General features: G+C 39.2%; 1 protein-coding gene across 50 annotated transcripts in view; it reads right to left on the bottom strand.

Annotated features, from left to right (window-relative positions):
- LOC139964732 (uncharacterized) overlaps positions 1-20,165 on the bottom strand; it is a 390,976-nt gene that overhangs the window by 150,432 nt on the left and 220,379 nt on the right. For all 50 annotated transcript variants that reach the window (XM_071966600.1, XM_071966625.1, XM_071966626.1 and 47 more), the window contains 8 exons: positions 18,538-19,917; positions 16,259-17,938; positions 14,286-15,692; positions 11,314-13,101; positions 8,753-10,177; positions 5,818-7,605; positions 2,894-4,681; positions 326-1,750 (listed from right to left, as the gene is read on the bottom strand). In XM_071966600.1, coding sequence (XP_071822701.1) covers positions 326-1,750; positions 2,894-4,681; positions 5,818-7,605; positions 8,753-10,177; positions 11,314-13,101; positions 14,286-15,692; positions 16,259-17,938; positions 18,538-19,917 — 12,681 coding nt within the window. The remainder of the gene's footprint in view (positions 1-325; positions 1,751-2,893; positions 4,682-5,817; positions 7,606-8,752; positions 10,178-11,313; positions 13,102-14,285; positions 15,693-16,258; positions 17,939-18,537; positions 19,918-20,165) is intronic.

The following is a 20,165-nucleotide window of genomic DNA, read 5'->3' as shown; positions in this document are numbered from 1 at the left end:
ATGAAAAGATATAAGCGTGCATGATAAAGTATTTGAAGCTATTCCTGGCCAAAATAGAATAATGAACTTTTTGGAATGATTATTCATTTTATGACTACATAGAACCGAATCTCTTAGGTTCACGCAATATATATCACTGTAATTTGAAATAGATAAATGAAAAAGATAATGTCAAGTAAACAAATCTGAACGATTTGAAAGCTACAATACCACGAATAGCAAAATACACTATATGGAAAAAAGTGATGTGAGAATCAAAGGTACACTTTCTTTTTACTATTAAATAGTAACATCACTGCATCTTGGTATATAAAAGATGACTCACCATCTACAGGAATGAGTAGTTCTGCTTCTGTCGTGACTGTTCCTGCTTCATTTGCGGCAACCAACTCATACACTGTCTCATCTTCTTCAATCACCTCAGTGATTACAAGTGTACAAATTCCATCCAATTCATACACAGATATGAATCGATCATCACTCAAAGGATTACCATTGATTAACCAGGTGATAGTAGGCCTTGGGAAACCTATCACTCGACATGTAAAGGTGGCTGTATCTCCAATATTGACAGTAACATCAGTCAATTCTTGCACTAGTTCTATGAATATAGTGTCCTCTTTTTTCTCTTCAGTGACATCCACAGTAATTTCAAATGGTTCAAGAGGTTCTGGTTCTTTTTCCATGAAAATTTCAGTCCTCCCTTTTGTATCCTCTTCCGGCAGCACGACCTCAATTTCAACATCAGGATATGACTCTTTTGGTAAAAGCTCTTTTTCTGATACTTCATGAGGTGTATGTTCTTTAGGAGTCTCTTCAGTTGGCTTAATGTCAAACTCTATTGGCATCAGTTCCTCTGGTCCTTTTTCAATGGAAACGGTTGTTGTCTCTCTGCTTTCTGGAATCTCTTCCTTTGTTATTGTTGTAACTGTAGTTGTCACAGTTTCTTGAACAGTTTCATCTTTGGGGACTTCAAAAGTGATTTCTATTTCTTGAGGTGCTTCTGGTTCTCTTTCAATTCTGACCTCGGTGGTCTCTCTCAGTGCATCCTCTGGCTTATCATCTTCTGGTTGTTCCTCCAATAAAACCTCCTCAGGTTGCTTCTCTTCTGGAACTTCAAAAGTGATTTCAACTTCTTGGGGTTGTTCAGGTTTTTCTTCAATGACCACCTCTGTTGTTTCTGTGATGGGCTCTGATGGCTTCTCGGTTACTGGTAGCTCTTCAGCTGGAGTCTCTTCCATGGGTTCTTCCACATCTGGTTGTCTCTCTTCAGGTATATCAAATGTAATTTGAATTTCTTGCGGTAGTCTTGGCTCCTCATCTACTGTCAGTTCCAAAGTGTCCTGGAAAGTGTCTTCAGGTTTATCCTCCACAGGGAATTCTGCAGGAAGTGTGTCATCTGGTTGCTCTTCTACAGGATGATCCTCAATGGGATGTTCCTCTTCAGGAAGCTCATCTCTAGGAAGGTCTTCCAGTGGAACTTTCTTAGTAGGAAGTGCTTCTTCTGGTGATTGTTCCTCCGGAACTTCAATTGTTATTTCCTTTTCTGTTGGTGCTTCAAGTTGCCTATCAGGTTCATCACTCTCACTGGGTTGTTCTTCCGGTAGTTCTGCTGGTCCCCTATGTCTCTCATGAAATTCTTCCAAAGGTTTCTCATCAATTGGTTGTTCTTCAATAGGTTTCTCTTCGGGTATCTCAAATGTTATTTGCACCTCTTGTGGAGAATGCTTTTCAGGTGCATCTGGCTTTTCTGTTGGAACAAAGTCACTGAATTCAGTCCATGGCCAAATACACGATTGTTGTATGAATCAGTCAGCCAGCAGGTTGGCATAGGAGGTAGCAGATCAATACCAAGGATTTTTAACTGTTCAAAGCAGAACCTGTAAATGTAGCTTTCATGCCGCACCTTTCTTTGTGTTATAGAGCATAAAGATATAGTGGATTGGAGAAGTTGTTAAAAGAAGAGCAAAAGAATGATGAAAGAAGCTATTTTCATTGAAGCAGGAACAAAAGTATTTATTTGTGAAGTTTCATACATGCTTATGCTTCAACATAAGAAATAAAAAATACAGATCGAGTAACTTATATCTTTACTGCATGCAAAAATAAAATGCTCCAAGACAGATGAATCAAGAAGATTAACAAGCATTACATCTTTCGGTTTATCACACTTGTACAGTTATGTACGACTAGAACATGCACTACAAGGCACTTGCTGAACAAGAACAGCTGGAGCAATTGACAAATTTCATGTTCATGTTCAAGTTGTAGCATATGAAAGAGAGAAATATCTTCCCGATGAGGAAGGTATGCAACCAATTAAGAGAGAGAGAGAGAGAGTAAGAGCAAGCTGAAGGAGACAAAGAGGGAATGGCAATATCCACAGAGGCCGCTGTACATAGACTCTGATAGGATCAAACTCAATTACTGTCGTTTTTGCAATGGCTGTTGCTACTCTAACCAGTTGCAACAACTTTTGCAATACTTGTGTTAAGTGAATGTTAGCTACCAGCTGGGTGATCACAAGAACCCAAGCTTTGAGAGGTCTGTGTGAGTCCCCATCTTAATCATGCAATGAAAAGATATAAGCGTGCATGATATATGAAGCATTTCCTGGCCAAAGTAGAAAATGAACTTTTTGGAATGATTATTCATTTTATGAATACATAGAACCGAATCTCTTAGGTTTCAGCAATATATATCACTGTAATTTGAAATAGATAAATGAAAAAGATAATGTCAAGTAAACAAATCTGAACGATTTGAAAGCTACAATACCACGAATAGCAAAATACACTATATGGAAAAAAGTGATGTGAGAATCAAAGGTACACTTTCTTTTTACTATTAAATAGTAACATCACTGCATCTTGGTATATAAAAGATAACTCACCATCTACAGGAATGAGTAGTTCTGCTTCTGTCGTGACTGTTCCTGCTTCATTTGCGGCAACCAACTCATACACTGTCTCATCTTCTTCAATCACCTCAGTGATTACAAGTGTACAAATTCCATCCAATTCATACACAGATATGAATCGATCATCACTCAAAGGATTACCATTGATTAACCAGGTGATAGTAGGCCTTGGGAAACCTATCACTCGACATGTAAAGGTGGCTGTATCTCCAATATTGACAGTAACATCAGTCAATTCTTGCACTAGTTCTATGAATATAGTGTCCTCTTTTTTCTCTTCAGTGACATCCACAGTAATTTCAAATGGTTCAAGAGGTTCTGGTTCTTTTTCCATGAAAATTTCAGTCCTCTCTTTTGTATCCTCTTCCGGCAGCACGACCTCAATTTCAACATCAGGATATGACTCTTTTGGTAAAAGCTCTTTTTCTGATACTTCATGAGGTGTATGTTCTTTAGGAGTCTCTTCAGTTGGCTTAATCTCAAACTCTATTGGCATCAGTTCCTCTGGTCCTTTTTCAATGGAAACAGTTGTTGTCTCTCTGCTTTCTGGAATCTCTTTCTTTGTTATTGTTGTAACTGTAGTTGTCACAGTTTCTTGAACAGTTTCATCTTTGGGGACTTCAAAAGTGATTTCTATTTCTTGAGGTGCTTCTGGTTCTCTTTCAATTCTGACCTCGGTGGTCTCTCTCAGTGCATCCTCTGGCTTATCATCTTCTGGTTGTTCCTCCAATAAAACCTCCTCAGGTTGCTTTTCTTCTGGAACTTCAAAAGTGATTTCAACTTCTTGGGGTTGTTCAGGTTTTTCTTCAATGACCACCTCTGTTGTTTCTGTGATGGGCTCTGATGGCTTCTCGGTTACTGGTAGCTCTTCAGCTGGAGTCTCTTCCATGGGTTCTTCCACATCTGGTTGTCTCTCTTCAGGTATATCAAATGTAATTTGAATTTCTTGCGGTAGTCTTGGCTCCTCATCTACTGTCAGTTCCAAAGTGTCCTGGAAAGTGTCTTCAGGTTTATCCTCCGCAGGAAACTCTTCAGGAAATGTTTCTTCTGGTTGCTCCTCTACAGGATGCTCTTCCGTGGGACGTTCCTCCAAAAGAACTTCCTCAGGCTTAGTTTCTTCTGGAACTTCAAAATTGATTTCAACTTCATGTATTTGTTCAGGCTTTTCTTCAATGACCACCTCTGTTGTTTCTGTGATGGGCTCTGATGGCTTCTCGGTTACTGGTAGCCCTTCTGCTGGAGTCTCTTCCATGGGTTCTTCCACATCTGGTTGGCTCTCTTCAGGTATATCAAATGTAATTTGAATTTCTTGCGGTAGTCTTGGCTCCTCATCTACTGTCAGTTCCAAAGTGTCCTGGAAAGTGTCTTCAGGTTTATCCTCCACAGGGAATTCTGCAGGAAGTGTGTCATCTGGTTGCTCTTCTACAGGATGATCCTCAATAGGATGTTCCTCTTCAGGAAGCTCATCTCTAGGAAGGTCTTCCAGTGGAACTTTCTTAGTAGGAAGTGCTTCTTCTGGTGATTGTTCCTCCGGAACTTCAATTGTTATTTCCTTTTCTGTTGGTGCTTCAAGTTGCCTATCAGGTTCATCACTCTCACTGGGTTGTTCTTCCGGTAGTTCTGCTGGTCCCCTATGTCTCTCATGAAATTCTTCCAAAGGTTTCTCATCAATTGGTTGTTCTTCAATAGGTTTCTCTTCGGGTATCTCAAATGTTATTTGCACCTCTTGTGGAGAATGCTTTTCAGGTGCATCTGGCTTTTCTGTTGGAACAAAGTCACTGAATTCAGTCCATGGCCAAATACACGATTGTTGTATGAATCAGTCAGCCAGCAGGTTGGCATAGGAGGTAGCAGATCAATACCAAGGATTTTTAACTGTTCAAAGCAGAACCTGTAAATGTAGCTTTCATGCCGCACCTTTCTTTGTGTTACAGAGCATAAAGATATAGTGGATTGGAGAAGTTGTTAAAAGAAGAGCAAAAGAATGATGAAAGAAGCTATTTTCATTGAAGCAGGAACAAAAGTATTTATTTGTGAAGTTTCATACATGCTTATGCTTCAACATAAGAAATAAAAAATACAGATCGAGTAACTTATATCTTTATTGCATGCAAAAATAAAATGCTTCAAGACAGATGAATCAAGAAGATTAACAAGCATTACATCGTTCGGTTTATCACACTTGTACAGTTATGTACGACTAGAACATGCACTACAAGGCACTTGCTGAACAAGAACAGCTGGAGCAATTGACAAATTTCATGTTCATGTTCAAGTTGTAGCATATGAAAGAGAAATATCTTCCCGATGAGGAAGGTATGCAACCAATTAAGAGAGAGAGAGAGTAAGAGCAAGCTGAAGGAGACAAAGAGGGAATGGCAATATCCACAGAGGCCGCTGTACATAGACTCTGATAGGATCAAACTCAATTACTGTCGCTTTTGCAATGGCTGTTGCTACTCTAACCAGTTGCAACAACTTTTGCAATACTTGTGTTAAGTGAATGTTAGCTACCAGCTGGGTGATCACAAGAACCCAAGCTTTGAGAGGTCTGTGTGAGTCCCCATCTTAATCATGCAATGAAAAGATATAAGCGTGCATGATATATGAAGCATTTCCTGGCCAAAGTAGAATAATGAACTTTTTGGAATGATTATTCATTTTATGAATACATAGAACCGAATCTCTTAGGTTTCAGCAATATATATCACTGTAATTTGAAATAGATAAATGAAAAAGATAATGTAAAGTAAACAAATCTGAACGATTTGAAAGCTACAATACCACGAATAGCAAAATACACTATATGGAAAAAAGTGATGTGAGAATCAAAGGTACATTCTTTTTACTATTAAATAGTAACATCACTGCATCTTGGTATATAAAAGATGACTCACCATCTACAGGAATGAGTAGTTCTGCTTCTGTCGTGACTGTTCCTGCTTCATTTGCGGCAACCAACTCATACACTGTCTCATCTTCTTCAATCACCTCAGTGATTACAAGTGTACAAATTCCATCCAATTCATACACAGATATGAATCGATCATCGCTCAAAGGATTACCATTGATTAACCAGGTGATAGTAGGCCTTGGGAAACCTATCACTCGACATGTAAAGGTGGCTGTATCTCCAATATTGACAGTGACATCAGTCAATTCTTGCACTAGTTCTATGAATATAGTGTCCTCTTTTTTCTCTTCAGTGACATCCACAGTAATTTCAATTGGTTCAAGAGGTTCTGGTTCTTTTTCCATGAAAATTTCAGTCCTCTCTTTTGTATCCTCTTCCGGCAGCACGACCTCAATTTCAACATCAGGATATGACTCTTTTGGTAAAAGCTCTTTTTCTGATACTTCATGAGGTGTATGTTCTTTAGGAGTCTCTTCAGTTGGCTTAATCTCAAACTCTATTGGCATCAGTTCCTCTGGTCCTTTATCAATGGAAACAGTTGTTGTCTCTCTGCTTTCTGGAATCTCTTTCTTTGTTATTGTTGTAACTGTAGTTGTCACAGTTTCTTGAACAGTTTCATCTTTGGGGACTTCAAAAGTGATTTCTATTTCTTGAGGTGCTTCTGGTTCTCTTTCAATTCTGACCTCGGTGGTCTCTCTCAGTGCATCCTCTGGCTTATCATCTTCTGGTTGTTCCTCCAATAAAACCTCCTCAGATTGCTTTTCTTCTGGAACTTCAAAAGTGATTTCAACTTCTTGGGGTTGTTCAGGTTTTTCTTCAATGACCACCTCTGTTGTTTCTGTGATGGGCTCTGATGGCTTCTCGGTTACTGGTAGCTCTTCAGCTGGAGTCTCTTCCATGGGTTCTTCCACATCTGGTTGTCTCTCTTCAGGTATATCAAATGTAATTTGAATTTCTTGCGGTAGTCTTGGCTCCTCATCTACTGTCAGTTCCAAAGTGTCCTGGAAAGTGTCTTCAGGTTTATCCTCCGCAGGAAACTCTTCAGGAAATGTTTCTTCTGGTTGCTCCTCTACAGGATGCTCTTCCGTGGGACGTTCCTCCAAAAGAACTTCCTCAGGCTTAGTTTCTTCTGGAACTTCAAAATTGATTTCAACTTCATGTATTTGTTCAGGCTTTTCTTCAATGACCACCTCTGTTGTTTCTGTGATGGGCTCTGATGGCTTCTCGGTTACTGGTAGCCCTTCTGCTGGAGTCTCTTCCATGGGTTCTTCCACATCTGGTTGGCTCTCTTCAGGTATATCAAATGTAATTTGAATTTCTTGCGGTAGTCTTGGCTCCTCATCTACTGTCAGTTCCAAAGTGTCCTGGAAAGTGTCTTCAGGTTTATCCTCCACAGGGAATTCTGCAGGAAGTGTGTCATCTGGTTGCTCTTCTACAGGATGATCCTCAATGGGATGTTCCTCTTCAGGAAGCTCATCTCTAGGAAGGTCTTCCAGTGGAACTTTCTTAGTAGGAAGTGCTTCTTCTGGTGATTGTTCCTCCGGAACTTCAATTGTTATTTCCTTTTCTGTTGGTGCTTCAAGTTGCCTATCAGGTTCATCACTCTCACTGGGTTGTTCTTCCGGTAGTTCTGCTGGTCCCCTATGTCTCTCATGAAATTCTTCCAAAGGTTTCTCATCAATTGGTTGTTCTTCAATAGGTTTCTCTTCGGGTATCTCAAATGTTATTTGCACCTCTTGTGGAGAATGCTTTTCAGGCGCATCTGGCTTTTCTGTTGGAACAAAGTCACTGAATTCAGTCCATGGCCAAATACACGATTGTTGTATGAATCAGTCAGCCAGCAGGTTGGCATAGGAGGTAGCAGATCAATACCAAGGATTTTTAACTGTTCAAAGCAGAACCTGTAAATGTAGCTTTCATGCCGCACCTTTCTTTGTGTTACAGAGCATAAAGATATAGTGGATTGGAGAAGTTGTTAAAAGAAGAGCAAAAGAATGATGAAAGAAGCTATTTTCATTGAAGCAGGAAAAAAGTATTTATTTGTGAAGTTTCATACATGCTTATGCTTCAACATAAGAAATAAAAAAAACAGATCGAGTAACTTATATCTTTATTGCATGCAAAAATAAAATGCTTCAAGACAGATGAATCAAGAAGATAAACAAGCATTACATCTTTCGGTTTATCACACTTGTACAGTTATGTACGACTAGAACATGCACTACAAGGCACTTGCTGAACAAGAACAGCTGGAGGTATTTACAAATTTCATGTTCATGTTCAAGTTGTAGCATATGAAAGAGAGAAATATCTTCCCGATGAGGAAGGTATGCAACCAATTCAGAGAGAGACAGAGAGAGAGAGTAAGAGCAAGCTGAAGGAGACAAAGAGGGAATGGCAATATCCACAGAGGCCGCTGTACATAGACTCTGATAGGATCAAACTCAATTACTGTCGTTTTTGCAATGGCTGTTGCTACTCTAACCAGTTGCAACAACTTTTGCAATACTTGTGTTAAGTGAATGTTAGCTACCAGCTGGGTGATCACAAGAACCCAAGCTTTGAGAGGTCTGTGTGAGTCCCCATCTTAATCATGCAATGAAAAGATATAAGCGTGCATGATATATGAAGCATTTCCTGGCCAAAATAGAATAATGAACTTTTTGGAATGATTATTCATTTTATGAATACATAGAACCGAATCTCTTAGGTTCAAGCAATATATATCACTGTAATTTGAAATAGATAAATGAAACAGATAATGTCAAGTAAACAAATCTGAACGATTTGAAAGCTACAATACCACGAATAGCAAAATACACTATATGGAAAAAAGTGATGTGAGAATCAAAGGTACACTTTCTTTTTACTATTAAATAGTAACATCACTGCATCTTGGTATATAAAAGATGACTCACCATCTACAGGAATGAGTAGTTCTGCTTCTGTCGTGACTGTTCCTGCTTCATTTGCGGCAACAAACTCATACACTGTCTCATCTTCTTCAATCACCTCAGTGATTACAAGTGTACAAATTCCATCCAATTCATACACAGAGATGAATCGCTCATCGCTCAAAGGATTACCATTGATTAACCAGGTGATAGTAGGCCTTGGGAAACCTATCACTCGACATGTAAAGGTGGCTGTATCTCCAATATTGACAGTAACATCAGTCAATTCTTGCACTAGTTCTATGAATATAGTGTCCTCTTCTTTCTCTTCAGTGACATCCACAGTAATTTCAATTGGTTCAAGAGGTTCTGGTTCTTTTTCCATGAAAATTTCAGTCCTCTCTTTTGTATCCTCTTCCGGCAGCACGACCTCAATTTCAACATCAGGATATGACTCTTTTGGTAAAAGCTCTTTTTCTGATACTTCATGAGGTGTATGTTCTTTAGGAGTCTCTTCAGTTGGCTTAATCTCAAACTCTATTGGCATCAGTTCCTCTGGTCCTTTATCAATGGACACAGTTGTTGTCTCTCTGCTTTCTGGAATCTCTTCTTTTGTTATTGTTGTAACTGTAGTTGTCACAGTTTCTTGAACAGTTTCATCTTTGGGGACTTCAAAAGTGATTTCTATTTCTTGAGGTGCTTCTGGTTCTCTTTTAATTCTGACCTCGGTGGTCTCTCTCAGTGCATCCTCTGGCTTATCATCTTCTGGTTGTTCCTCCAATAAAACTTCCTCAGGTTGCTTTTCTTCTGGAACTTCAAAAGTGATTTCAACTTCTTGGGGTTGTTCAGGCTTTTCTTCAATGACCACCTCTGTTGTTTCTGTGATGGGCTCTGATGGCTTCTCGGTTACTGGTAGCTCTTCAGCTGGAGTCTCTTCCATGGGTTCTTCCACATCTGGTTGTCTCTCTTCAGGTATATCAAATGTAATTTGAATTTCTTGCGGTAGTCTTGGCTCCTCATCTACTGTCAGTTCCAAAGTGTCCTGGAAAGTTTTTTCAGGTTTATCCTCCACAGGGAAGTCTTCAGGAAGTGTGTCGTCTGGTTGCTCTTCTACAGGATGATCTTCAATGGGATGTTCCTCTTCAGGAAGCTCATCTCTAGGAAGGTCTTCCAGTGGAACTTGTTTAGTAGGAAGTGCTTCTTCTGGTGATTGTTCCTCTGGAACTTCAATTGTAATTTCCTTTTCTGTTGGTGCTTCAAGTTGCCTATCAGGTTCATCACTCTCACTGGGTTGTTCTTCCGGTAGTTCTGCTGGTCCCCTATGTCTCTCAGGAAATTCTTCCAAAGGTTTCTCATCAATTGGTTGTTCTTCAATAGGTTTCTCTTCGGGTATCTCAAATGTTATTTGCACCTCTTGTGGAGAATGCTTTTCAGGCGCATCTGGCTTTTCTGTTGGAACAAAGTCACTGAATTCAGTCCATGGCCAAATGCACGAATGTTGTATGAATCAGTCAGCCAGCAGGTTGGCATAGGAGGTAGCAGATCAATACCAAAGCATTTTTAACTGTTCAAAGCAGAACCTGTTAATGTAGCTTTCATGCCGCACCTTTCTTTGTGTTATAGAGCATAAAGATATAGTGGATTGAAGTTGTTAAAAGAAGAGCAAAAGAATGATGAAAGAAGCTATTTTCATTGAAGCAGGAACAAAAGTATTTATTTGTGAAGTTTCATACATGCTTATGGTTCAACATAAGAAATAAAAAACAGACCGAGTAACTTATATCTTTATTGCATGCAAAAATAAAATGCTTCAAGACAGATGAATCAAGAAGATTAACAAGCATTACATCTTTCGGTTTATCACACTTGTACAGTTATGTACTACTAGAACATGCACTACACGGTACTTGCTGAACAAGAACAAAGCTGGTGCAATTTAAAAATTTCATGTTCATGTTCAAGTTGTAGCATATGAAAGAGAGAAATATCTTCCCGACGAGGAAGGTATGCAACCAATTCAGAGAGAGAGAGTAAGAGCAAGCTGAAGGAGACAAAGAGGGCTTGGCAATATCCACAGAGGCCGCTGTACATAGACTCTGATAGGATCAAACTCAATTACTGTCATTTTTGCAATGGCTGTTGCTACTCTAACCAGTTGCAGCAACTTTTGCAATACTTGTGTTAAGTGAATGTCAGCTACTAGCTGGGTGATCACAAGAACCCAAACTTGGAGAGGTCTGTGTGAGTCCCAATCTTAATCATGCAATGAAAAGATATAAACGTGCATGATATATGAAGCATTTCCTTGCCAAAAAAGGAAAATGAACTTTTTGGAATGATTATTCATTTTTATGACTTCATAGAACCGAATCTCCAAGGTTCAAGCAATATATATCACTGTAATTTGAAATAGGTAAATGAAAAAGATAATGTAAAGTAAACATATCTGAACGATTTGAAAGCTACAATACAACAAATAGCAAAGTACACTATATGGAAAAAAGTGATGTGAGATCAAAGGTACACTTTCTTTTTACTATTAAATAGTAACATCACTGCATCTTGGTATATAAAAGATGACTCACCATCTACAGGAATGAGTAGTTCTGCTTCTGTCGTGACTGTTCCTGCTTCATTTGTTGCAACCAACTCATACACTGTCTCATCTTCTTCAATCACCTCAGTGATTACAAGTGTACAAATTCCATCCAATTCATACACAGAGATGAATCGATCATCACTTAAAGGATTACCATTGATTAACCAGGTGATAGTAGGCCTTGGGAAACCTATCACTTGACATGTAAAGGTGGCTGTATCTCCAATATTGACAGTAACATCAGTCAATTCTTGCACTAGTTCTATGTATATAGTGTCTTCTTCTTTTTCTTCAGTGACATCCACAGTAATTTCAAATGGTTCAAGAGGTTCTGGTTGTTTTCCCATGAAAATTTCAGTCCTCTCTTTTGTATCCTCTTCCGGCAGCACGACCTCAATTTCAACATCAGGATATGACTCTTTTGGTAAAAGCTCCTTCTCTGATACTTCATGAGGTGTATGTTCTTTAGGAGTCTCTTCAGTTGGCTTAATCTCAAACTCTATTGGCATCAGTTCCTCTGGTCCTTTTTCAATGGAAACAGTTGTTGTCTCTCTGCTTTCTGGAATCTCTTCCTTTGTTATTGTTGTAACTGTAGTTGTCACAGTTTCTTGAACAGTTTCATCTTTGGGGACTTCAAAAGTGATTTCTATTTCTTGAGGTGCTTCTGGTTCTCTCTCAATTCTGACCTCGGTGGTCTCTCTCAGTGCATCCTCTGGCTTATCATCTTCTGGTTGTTCCTCCAATAAAACCTCCTCAGGTTGCTTTTCCTCTGGAACTTCAAAAGTGATTTCAACTTCTTGGGGTTGTTCAGGTTTTTCTTCAATGACCACCTCTGTTGTTTCTGTGATGGGCTCTGATGGCTTCTCTGTTTCTGGTAGCTCTTCCACTGGAGTCTCTTCCATGGGTTCTTCCACATCTGGTTGTCTCTCTTCAGGCATATCAAATGTAATTTGAATTTCTTGTGGTAGTCTTGGCTCCTCATCTACTGTCAGTTCCAAAGTGTCCTGGAAAGTGTCTTCAGGTTTATCCTCCGCAGGAAACTCTTCAGGAAGTGTTTCTCCTGGTTGCTCCTCTACAGGATGCTCTTCCATGGGATGTTCCTCCAATAGAACTTCCTCAGGCTTGGTTTCTTCTGGAACTTCAAAAGTGATTTCAACTTCATGTGTTTGTTCAGGCTTTTCTTCAATGACCACCTCTGTTGTTTCTGTGATGTGCTCTGATGGCTTCTCGGTTACTGGTAGCTCTTCCGCTAGAGTCTCTTCCATGGGTTCTTCCACATCTGGTTGTCTCTCTTCAGGTATATCAAATGTTATTTGAATTTCTTGCGGTAGTCTTGGCTCCTCATCTACTGTCAGTTCCAAAGTGTCACGGAACATTTCGTCAGGTTTATCCTCCACAGGGAATTCTTCATGAAGTGTTTCCTTTGGTTCCTCTTCTTCAGGATGATCCTCAATGGGATGTTCCTCCTCAGGAAGCTCATCTCTAGGAAGGTCTTTCAGTGGAACTTCTTCAGAAGGAAGAGTTTCTTCTGGCAACTGTTCTTTTGGAACTTCAATTGTTATATCCTTTTCTGTTGGTGCTTCAAGTTGTACATCAGGTTCATCACTCTCACTGGGTTGTTCTTCTGGGAGTGCAGCTGGTCCTCTCCGTCGCTCAGGAAATTCTTCCCAAGGTTTCTCATCAATTGCTTGTTCTTCAATGGGTTTCTCTTTAGGTACCTCAAATGTTATTTGCACCTCTTGTGGAGAATGTTTTACAGGTGCATCTGGCTTATCTGTTGGAACAAAGTCACTGAATTTAATCCATGGCCAGGTCAAGTACACGATTGCTGTATGAATCAGTCAGCCAGCAGGTTGCGATAGGATGCAGCAGATCAATACCAAAGCTTTTATAACTGAAGCAGAACCTGCAAATGAAGCTTTCATGCTGCAGCCTTCTTCATGTTGTAGAGCATAAAGATATATTAGAGTGGAAAAGATTTCAAAGAAGGAGGAAAATCATGGTGCAAGTAGCTATTTCATTGATGCCGGAAAGAAAGAATTTCTTTGTGAAGTTTCATACTTGCTTCTGTTTCAACATAAGAAATTGAAAAAAAATAGACTTAGCAACTTATGTTTGCATTGCATGCAGAAATGAAAATGCTCAAGACAGATGAATCAAGAAGATTAAAAGGCATTACATCTTTCGGTAATAGATATACACTCCTATAAAGAAGCACTACTAGAACATGCAGTACAAGGCACATGCTGAACAAGAACAAAGCTGGTGCAATTTACAAATTTTATGTTCATATTTAAGCTGTAGCTTTTAAAAGAGAGAAATATCTTCCCAATGAGAAAGGTATGCAACTGATTCAGAGAGACAAAGAGTTAGAGCAAGCAAAAGGAAACAAAGAGGGCATGGCAACATCCACAGAGCCTCTGTACATGGACTCTGATAGGATCAAACTCAATTACTGTCATTTTTGCAATGGCTGTTGCTACTCTAACCAGTTGCAGCAACTTTTGCAATACTTGTGTTAAGTGAATGTCAGCAACTAGCTTGGTAATCACAAGAACCCAAGCTTTAAGAGGTGTTTGTGAGTCCCCATATCAATCATGCAATGAAAAGTCATAAAAGTGCATAATATATGAAGAATTTAGCAAAAAGGGCAATGAACTTTTAGAATGATTATTTAATTCAGGTTATCATCACCACATACCAAAGGAAGTTATAAATTTCACATTTTCATTTTTATGACTACGTGGAACCAAGTAAGTAATTTGTAAGTTTTGAGCAATGGATATCAGTCAGTTGATATAGGTAAATATCAATAAACAATGCCAATAAAACAAATCTTAACTACGTGGAAACTTCAATACTGAAATGTGCGAAGTACACTATATGGCAAAGAAATGTGAGAATCACAACTATTAAATAGTAACATCACTGCAACTTGGTATATAAAAGATGACTCACCATCTACAGGAATGAGTAGTTCTGCTTCTGTCGTGACTGTTCCTGCTTCATTTGTTGCAACCAACTCATACACTGTCTCATCTTCTTCAATCACCTCAGTAATTACAAGTGTACAAATTCCATCCAATTCATACACAGAGATGAATCGATCATCACTCAAAGGATTACCATTGATTAACCAGGTAATAGTAGGCCTTGGGAAACCTATCACTTGACATGTAAAGGTGGTTGTATCTCCAATATTGACAGTAACATCAGTCAATTCTTGCACTAGTTCTATGAATATAGTCTCTTCTTCTCTCTCTTCAGTTACATCCACAGTAATTTCAAATGGTTCAAGAGGTTCTGGTTCTTTTTCCATGAAAATTTCAGTCCTCTCTTTTGTATCCTCTTCCGGCATCACGACCTCAATTTCAACATCAGGATATGACTCTTGTGGTAAAAGCTCCTTCTCTGATACTTCATGAGGTGTATGTTCTTTAGGAGTCTCTTCAGTTGGCTTAATCTCAAACTCTATTGGCATCAGTTCCTCTGGTCCTTTTTCAATGGAAACAGTTGTTGTCTCTCTGCTTTCTGGAATCTCTTCCTTTGTTATTGTTGTAACTGTAGTTGTCACAGTTTCTTGAACAGTTTCATCTTTGGGGACTTCAAAAGTGATTTCTATTTCTTGAGGTGCTTCTGGTTCTCTTTCAATTCTGATCTCGGTGGTCTCTCTCGGTGCATCCTCTGGCTTATCATCTTCTGGTTGTTCCTCCAATAAAACTTCCTCAGGTTGCTTTTCCTCTGGAACTTCAAAAGTGATTTCAACTTCTTGGGGTTGTTCAGGTTTTTCTTCAATGACCACCTCTGTTGTTTCTGTGATGGGCTCTGATGGCTTCTCTGTTTCTGGAAGCTCTTCCACTGGAGTCTCTTCCATGGGTTCTTTTACATCTGGTTGTCTCTCTTCAGGTATATCAAATGTAATTTGAATTTCTTGCGGTAGTCTTGGCTCCTCATCTACTGTCAGTTCCAAAGTGTCACGGAACATTTCCTCAGGTTTATCTTCTGCAGGAAATTCCTCAGGTAGTGTTTCCTTTGGTTCCTCTTCTACAGGATGATCATCAATGGGATGTTCCATCTCAGGAAGCTCGTCTTTAGGAAGGTCTTCTTGTGGAATTTTTTCAGTAGGAAGAGTCTCTTCTGGTGATTGTTCCTTCGGAACTTCAATTGTAATTTCCGTTTCTAGTGGTGCCTCAAGTTGTCTCTCAGGTTCATCACTCTCTATGGGTTGTTCTTCAGGGAGTTCTGCTGGGCCTCTCTGTCTCTCAGGAAAGTCTTCCAATGGTTTTTCCTCAACTGGTTGTTCTTCAAGGGGCTCTTGGATAATCTCAAGAGTAATTTCTTCAGTAGTGTCTGGCAGTGGACGCTCTGCAAGAGGGTAGAATGAAAAGGGTCATTCACTACTATCCATGTCATACAATCCTGCTATGAACATTGGGGGATATAGAAAGTAGTTTTTGGCAAGATATCACAAGCAATGGAAGTAACTAACAAAATAATGGGAATTCTGTGCAGCCACAAAAGGGTAGAACAAATGATAGCCAGACAACACTAGCTCAAAACACCATTGTACCATTTGAAAATGGAACAAACCAAAACCACATAAAGGTTCAACCTACTATGTGAATGTCCTTCTTTGCTCATATTTGGAACATAGTTTCAGTTGTTGCTATCATTGGAAACTGTCCATTAATGGGGGGGGGGTTGGGGTGGTGGCTATGGGCTAATTAATAAACATATTTTGGTACAGCATTTTCATGATGTATATTATCAAATGTTAAGCATGAGAATGATCTTAACTTTTCAGATGGAAACTTCTGATTTCAAATGTCTTTTCATAAGTTGCTGTTGTAATAAATGATAGTCATCCCTCTTATCAATTCCCTTGACTTTTTTCAAATACATCTCATTTGTAAACAGGAATCTTTACTTACCGTGACCAGGAATAATAAGCTCTGCCTCTGTTCTGACAGTTCCTGCTTCATTTGTAGCAATTAATTCATAGACTGTTTCATCTTCTTCAATTACTTCAGTGATCACTAGTGTGACTGTTCCGTCCAAATCATAGACAGAAATGAAACGATCTCCTCTTAAAGGTTGACCGTTAATCACCCAGGTGATGGTTGGCCTTGGAAATCCAACCACTCGACAAATGAATCTTGCTTCATCACCGATATCCACAGTGACATCACTCAATTCCTGTATGACCTCAATAAATACAGTGTCTTCTTCAGGAATCTCAGTTGTGACCTTTTCAGTCACTGTAACTGTTTCAGTAACAGTTTCAGTGAACTCCACTGGTTCATCTTCTTTAACATCGAGGATTAGTTCAATTGGCTCCAGTGGTCTATCTTCACCCTCAACTATAACATCAACAGTTGAACGTTCTGGGTTTTCTTCTTCCTTTGGTAGTTTTTCCACTGGTGTTACTTTCTCAGGTTTCTCTACTTTAGGTTGTTCTTCTGCCTGTACTTCTTCTACTGGTTTCTCCTCTGTAGGTACTTTGTCAGGTGTTTCCTCCACAGGAAAATCTCTCGGTACTTCTTCATATGGCACCTTCTCAACTGGATATTCATCCTCTGGTTTGTCTTCAGGTTCAAGAATTTCCTCCACAGGCACTGGCATCTCTTTTGGTACAGGAATTATTAGTTCAAGAGATGGTAATGACATAGGCTCCTTTTCAATTTCAAGAGTAGTTCTCTCCAAAACATCATCCCTCAGGCTCACAGGAGTTTCTTCCTTGGTCGTCTCATCAGGGAATATGATTTCTTCAAACTCAGGCTGAAGTTCCTGGGGGAGAACTACCTCTTCCTCTGGATATAATTCTGGTATTTCTTCTGGGATGTCTTCATATGGTGCAGGATGTTCTTCTGGCACAGAGATAATAAGTTCAAGTGATGGTAATGGAGCTGGCTCTCTCTCTATTTGTAGTACAGTAGTTTCAAGCACCTCTTGTGTATCTTCCAAGGGTGTTTTCTCAACAGATTCATCTTGGGGAAAGACTACTTCTTCATATTGTGGTTTCAGCTCCTGTGGAACAATACACTCTTCCGGATACTCTCTGGGTTCTGACTCATCTGGAACTTCAAAGGTAATCTGAACTTCTTCAGGCTGCTCTGGGGTTTCTTCCACCATTACTTCAACAGTTTCTTCAAAACTTACCAGCGGTTTCTCTTCCTCAGGGAACTCTTTAACAGGACTTTCTGTCACTGGTTTGTCTTCCTCTGGGACTTCAAAAGTTATCTGAATCTCCTGAGGTAGAGAAGGTTTCTCATCGATGGTTAACTCCACTGTATCCCGGAACAATTCCTCTGGCTTGTCTTCTTCTGGGAGCTCTTCTTGTGGTACCTCTTCTTGGGGTAAATCTGGTATAGTTTCCTCTGGAATTTGAAAGGTGATCTCCACTTCTTGTGGTAGTTCAGGCTTCCTTGTGGTGTCTACCTCAGTTACATATGGAACATCTTCAGTGGGCTTCTCTTCTGCAGGAACATCTGCAGGTCCTCTGTGTCTTTCAGGATACTCCTCAACTGGTTCTTTTTCTTCAGGCTGTAATTCTTCCTCAATGATCTCAATAGTAACTTCAACATCTTCCGGTTCTTCATGATCTGGAGCTTCTATGATATGTAGGAGAGAAACTCATTTAACAGGCTTACAATTTGCCCAAAAAACTCAAAATGAAGAATGCAAATCAGAAATTCATATGGAACATTCTATTTGTTTCACATGAGTTTAAGTGCTGAATTTGATGCTTTCTGACATTTCATTTTTACAACCAGCAACTCACTTTCTTAATTTGTATTGCTTTTTTATTTTTGTTCTTTACTTTTATTTCTAAGAGTACTAATTATTAATTGTTTAAATTTATACTGGAATAAACTGATGTGATAAAGCAGTGTATGCTTCCATAAGCATACCTGTGCTAATATAGCCACTTATTGCCATGAAGAAGTTAAATTGGTTCAGGAATGGAATATAATACTCTTTCCATTGTAACACGCCAAATAATAACCTACTGTATGTAATATGAGGTGATTGAGGTATCACTTTGCGTTAATATACTATATACTGGTAAAGAAATGATGATGCTTACATCTGATTTCACACTCCTCAAATAACAAAATTTACTGTACATACTGTTAGCTAATACAACATCAGGTTAACTAATTTTTTCAAAATGTACAAAAATGTTGATGAAAAACTCATTTTCACTTACTTTCTCCCGGTATGAGTAGTTCTGCTTCTGTCCTGACTGTTCCTGCTTCATTTGTTGCAACCAATTCATACACAGTCTCATCTTCTTCAATCACCTCAGTGATTACAAGCGTACAAATTCCATTCAATTCATACACAGAGATGAATCGATCATCGCTCAAAGGATTACCATTGATTAACCAGGTGATAGTAGGCCTTGGGAAACCGATCACATGACATGTAAAGGTGGTTGTATCTCCAATATTGACAGTAACATCAGTCAATTCTTGCACTAGTTCAATGAATATAGTCTCTTCTTCTTTCTCATCAGTGACATCCACAGTAATTTCAAATGGTTCAAGAGGTTCTGGTTCTTTTTCCATGAAAATTTCAGTCCTTTCCTTCGTATCCTCTTCTGGCATAACAACCTCAATTTCAACATCAGGATATGACTCTTTTGGTAAAAGCTCCTTCTCTGATACTTCATGAGGTGTATATTCTTTGGGAGTCTCTTCAGTTGGCTTAATCTCAAACTCTATTGGCATCAGTTCCTCTGGTCCTCTTTCAATGGAAACAGTTGTTGTCTCCCTCCTTTCTGGAATCTCTTCTTTTGTTATTGTTGTAACTGTAGTAGTCACAGTTTCTTGAACAGTTTCATCTTTGGGGACTTCAAAAGTAACTTCTATTTCTTGAGGTGCTTCTGGTTCTCTTTCAATTCTGACCTCAGTGGTCTCTCTTAGTGTTTCATCTGGCTTTTCATCTTCTGGTTGTTCCTCCATTGGTTGTTCCTCAGTTGGAACATCCTCAGGTTGAGTTTCATCTGGAATTTCAAAAGTGATTTCAACTTCTTGAGGTTGCTCAGGTTGTTCATTAATGACCACCTCTGTTATTTCTGGGATTGTCTCTGATGGCTCCTCAGTTTCAGGAAGTTCCTCAACTGGAGTTTCTTCAATGCATTCTTCCATAAAAGGTTGTCTCTCCTCAGGTAAGTCGAATGTGATCTGAATTTCTTGTGGTAACCTTGGTTCTTCATCTACTGTTAATTCCAGAGTGTCACGGAAAGTCTCTTCAGGTGTGTCATCCTCTGGAAGCTTCACTGGAGTTTTCTCGATGGGTTTTTCTGTCACAGGAATTTCTTCAATGATAGGCTCCTCTGGTAGAACTTCTTCAGCAGGAAGTTTTTCTTCAGGTTTTTCAATTTCCAGGACAAATTCAACTTCCTCGGGGTGTTCAGGGCTAAGAACTGCTTCAACAGGGGAAGCCTGAACATCTTCTGGTACATCAGCTGGTCCTCTCTGTCTCTCTGGAAAGTCCTCTTTAGGTATTTCCTCCACTGGTTGCTCCTCCAGTGGTATTTCCACAACTTCTAATGTAACCTCTGTGTCTTCAGGGACCTCTGGTTCTGTAAGAATATTATAGTGAGAAATGTTCAGTGCATCAATAACACTGATAAAGTATGCTTTCAAACCAATCTTTGTAAATATCATGTCTTCCTCATTGCTGATATTTTCAGATGAATTAGACAAAAGTGTATTGAGTTACGGGTGAATGGCATATTTTCAGTTTATTGCTACGTAGGAAGCAAAACTATGCAAAAGAGTTCATTCATGCAAAATTCATGAACTTGGTTACCATGTCGCACAGGTATGT

This window comes from Apostichopus japonicus, chromosome 23 (genome assembly GCF_037975245.1).
Source record: "Apostichopus japonicus isolate 1M-3 chromosome 23, ASM3797524v1, whole genome shotgun sequence".
NCBI classification, from domain to species: Eukaryota; Metazoa; Echinodermata; class Holothuroidea; order Aspidochirotida; family Stichopodidae; genus Apostichopus; species Apostichopus japonicus.
This window is presented reverse-complemented; position numbering and strand designations above follow the sequence as displayed.